The sequence below is a fragment of the Anabrus simplex genome, chromosome 1 (genome assembly GCF_040414725.1).
Source record: "Anabrus simplex isolate iqAnaSimp1 chromosome 1, ASM4041472v1, whole genome shotgun sequence".
Lineage (NCBI taxonomy): Eukaryota > Metazoa > Arthropoda > Insecta > Orthoptera > Tettigoniidae > Anabrus > Anabrus simplex.
The window spans coordinates 444418841-444423240 of NC_090265.1; the positions used below are offsets into that span (position 1 = coordinate 444418841).

Below are 4400 nucleotides of genomic sequence, written 5' to 3' on the forward strand. Positions count from 1 at the left end.
CATAATGCCGACCATTGGGTAGCTCTGGACTAATTTATCCAAGTAATTAAATCATGGCTAGCCCTGGATCAATAGTAAGGGTAATTAAATTATGACTATGTCATTAAGTCTTGCATCATTATCTTGGGAATAAATTTTTTTAAAACTTAGAGCAAAGGACTTCATAAGAGACAGACACTCCAAATTCTAGAAAAACTGTAACAAAAGACATGATTAAGAGCAGTGGCATAGTAGAAAGTCGTATGTGATGTATAAGTCTTTTCATATTATAATAAAAACAAGTTATTTACTAATGGTACCAATATAGACTGTTTTAGCTTAAAATGATAAGCATGAAATTAAATGATAATCTTGCTCAACAAAAATGAAAATTAACAATAACTTATTTGTTTCAACAGAAAACAAAAATGACTACACAACTTCCAGTGACAGATTTAATGTGACAAGAGTAATACAAAAAATTAAGAAAAAACACAACACACTTAAAATTTTGTACAGTATGTTCTGGACTACATGTGAACAGTACTCATGAACAATGGTTTGGCTTAAAGAAACTGGTACAAGAAAAATACTGAAGTAAACATCGTAACACACAACTTTCTAGTTTCACCAAGAGAAATGTTGGCTGTTTAACTGCCAGGCATTAACTGAATCAAAATAAATTTCAAACATGAAGTTTTACACATATTCTGAAAGAGCATTCATACAGGCTCATGTAATCCAATTGGATAAACTAGCCAACTGCTTAAGACTACATTGAAATAGAAATTACAATCAAGATACATCTAGAATAACTTATACCTGAAACAAAATCAGAGAACGTAGTAATATCACATCAAGGATACCCTTCCCAGTGATAGTCCAATTTGTTAACTGTCCAAGCGTCCAATTCTGTTAAAATGCTATAAATAATGTAGCAATCATTATTATGACTGCTTAGGAATGCACATTACAATTTACAAATGAACTTGACTACAGATCAGCTCACATCTAAATAGTAATTCACCAAAATCATAAAATACAAACTTTAATTCTTCTCTTAACAAAATTTAGTACATGCACAAATAAACACCGATTGCAAGTGAACTATCTCCCACAATTCCTAGCAGGGCATATGCAATCAGCAAAGAAACAAAGATTAGAAGACAATGAACAAGTAACGACTTGCACCTTCCAATAATAATCTACATCATTCCTAATCATTCAGTCAGTATTCATTGTTCTCAAATCAAAGCAACACCCATCAGGTCATTATTTCAGGAAATTGCCTAGAATCAATCACAAATTTTGAAAGAAAACAGGCTGAAATATCTATCCATTTTTTGGAAAGTGTCTACACCATTACGTACAAAACTTCAAACGACGGACAAGAAAATTTTACTGAATATCAGACTTTGAAAGGTAAAATGAAGTAAAAATCTCGGTGCTAACAAAGGTCCAAACCTATAAATCTTCATCATCTTCTGGCAAGGCCGTCAACTGAGCTTCCTGTAGATCTTTCTCTATTTGTTGCTGCCAATTAGGATCCATAGTAATCTCAGGAGGCACAAGCGCAGGCATTGCGACAAACTCCAGATTTGGATCACCGATTAATTTTTTGGCTAACCACAAGAAGGGTTTTTCGAAGTTATAATTACTCTTGGCACTGATGTCGTAATACTGTAAATTCTTCTTTCGATGAAACACGATACTCTTGGCCTTCACTTTCCTGTCCTTAATGTCAACTTTGTTTCCACAAAGAACAATGGGTATATTCTCACACACTCTCACTAGATCTCTATGCCAGTTGGGGACATTCTTGTATGTCACACGCGAAGTTACATCGAACATGATGATTGCGCAATGGCCCTGGATGTAATATCCATCTCGCAACCCACCAAATTTCTCTTGTCCTGCAGTATCCCAGACATTAAACCTTATGAGACCTCTGTTTGTATGAAATACAATCGGATGTACTTCTACTCCAAGAGTTGCTACGTACTTCTTCTCAAATTCTCCAGTAAGATGACGCTTAACAAAGGTGGTTTTTCCAGTTCCTCCATCACCCACTAAAACACACTTGAAAGTAGGCATATCAGTTTCTTGCGCCATGGTGACTGATGATATATTTATCGACAGTCACACACACTAGCAATAGCAATGCAATTACAAGTATTTACGAGCACTAATAAAAATATCACCTCCAAATTACAGAATACTTCCAATTCTCAACTCAGATTCACCGGCATTCAACCGCCAAGTAAAGAACTAATAAACGTTCGAGATCATATAAGCTACGTGCTTTGCCATTGGAGAAGGCGGTTTATAATGAGCCAAACATCTGCGAGTTTACATATACAGTAGGAAACGCCGACGTATGATTGGAGCACAAATAATATCAACACCTGTTCCTCCCGCCAGTTAAAATCTGAGAGTAAATAGTCACTGAGAACAACAGTGACAAGCTCATACGCCAAGGCATTTACATTGACGTCCAGAAATCTAGTTGCAAAGAGTGCGTTGATCAAGAAATTCTGCTCAAACGAGACTAAATACAGGTGATCAAATGGCAACGGTCTAATTGCAAATTTCACGCTTTTATCTTTTCTAATGTATCTGAGTTTCTGTACGTCCATTAACTGCAATAAACATATTATTGTTAATGAGTGATTACACAAAGGACTCTCTATTCCTTGGCTCAAAGGATCAATTAATTAATTAATTAATTCATCCTTAATATTTCTTTAGAGACAAAGCAACAATAAGATTTCTCATCACGAAAGATTACACTGTATTTTAAAAGTATTTTAAAATAAACTTAAATGTTTAAATTTCGAAAAAGGACACCTGTTCGGATTATCATAAAAATTCACAAAATCACACAAATGTAGGACCAGGTTCATCAGCTAAAAATCAAATAACGGATGTCGTTTCTCTCTGCCCATTCACATAGTGTGTTTAGCGATACTTGCAGTTTATCTATATCTGTCGCTTCAAGCTAGTACCAGCTTCAAACAGCTTATACAAGATCTGCATGAGAAGAAAAACAACATACCAGAGGACTTCTATGCAACATCTGCTATGCAAGACAGGACCTGGATAGAAGCTAATCATGATATGCGACACGTGACGACGAGATTGGCGATCCATGGTTTCCAACACAAGGTGTGCTGCAACAAATTGTTTCACGAACCAAATGACGAATGCGTGTATGAGTTGTGCTTGGAACTCTGTGATAGATACCATATTGTAAAATGCAGGAATAGACAGAAATCCATCGGAGCTTATAGCAAAGAAAAGTAATGTGTATGTAATGTAAATGTAATGTAATGGTATTCTGCACGGCATGTGCGCATTTTTCAATAATAAAAAAAATCAAATAACGGAGCGGTAGTCAACACAGGTTAACACCACGGTTGGTGTGGAAGCAGGCTTGATATTCGTGTCACCGTACTACAACGCCGTAATAATAATAATAATAATCGTATGGCCTCAGCTACCGTGTGCAGACATTTCAATTTGACGCCATCTGGCTGCCTGCTCGTCAATTTCGACGTTCCGTTTTACTCTAGGTCCGCTAGATGGCAGACAGAGTAAACCGGATCTCTTTTGAGCGTCTATGGCTGAGATTTAATTAATTTTGTCGGGTAAATACCAAATGTATCACCAGAGATCTTTTACATGCCGACATCGTACGACATGGAGTGTCGAATGGACTTTTTTCCGCTCTTCAAAAATCCGACTACCTCTGCCGGGTTTGAACCCGCTATCTTGGGATTCGGAGGCCGACACTCTACCACGGATCCACAGAGGCAGCCGTGTCGATCCTCTTATACTGCCTGCTCTATGCCACTAGTTTAACACAGGAAGGCGCGATTACCAATATTTCTCCAAGTCGCCGTAAGAGAGCAGAAGTAGACGCGCAATCTTCGCTGTCAGTGTGAGTGAAGCACTGCAACGAGCTAGAATAACATAGAGAGGCTGTAAGCCTGTCATCAGCGCTCCCTCCTTGAAGCAAGTTCATAAGGGGCAGCCATGTTAACGGTTGTCAAAACAAAGGGAATTGGCGCGAGAGCATATATGTTGAGGTGACAGGGAGATCGTGCATGCCAATTTAATTCCCTAAGTTTTAAGAAGTGAAAACATAGATTCTCGCTTTCAAGAATGCCAGCCGTAAGCTCAGCGTGTGGTTGTTCTAATTGGAGTAATAAAACCAAGGATATATCGTATTTTAAGTAAGTATTACTGAATTATAGCCGAGATTCCTTTTTGTAATTCCTGTTTGTAATTAAATCCATTTTATTGTTTACTTAGTGAAAGTATGAATAGTCACAGTAATTATTTGTCGAATTTTGTTTCAGATTTCATTTAAAAAACAAGGAATTAACGGAACAATGCGTTGTGAGGGCGAAAAGAGATAA

General features: G+C 37.1%; 1 protein-coding gene across 1 annotated transcript; it reads right to left on the reverse strand.

Annotated features, from left to right (window-relative positions):
- Positions 1-420: 420 nt before the first annotated feature.
- Positions 421-2276, reverse strand: LOC136856932 (GTP-binding nuclear protein Ran). The gene has a single exon (XM_067135196.2). The coding sequence runs from the start codon at positions 2089-2091 to the stop codon at positions 1444-1446; it is 648 nt and encodes a 215-aa protein (XP_066991297.1). The 5' UTR covers positions 2092-2276; the 3' UTR covers positions 421-1443.
- Positions 2277-4400: the final 2124 nt, after the last annotated feature.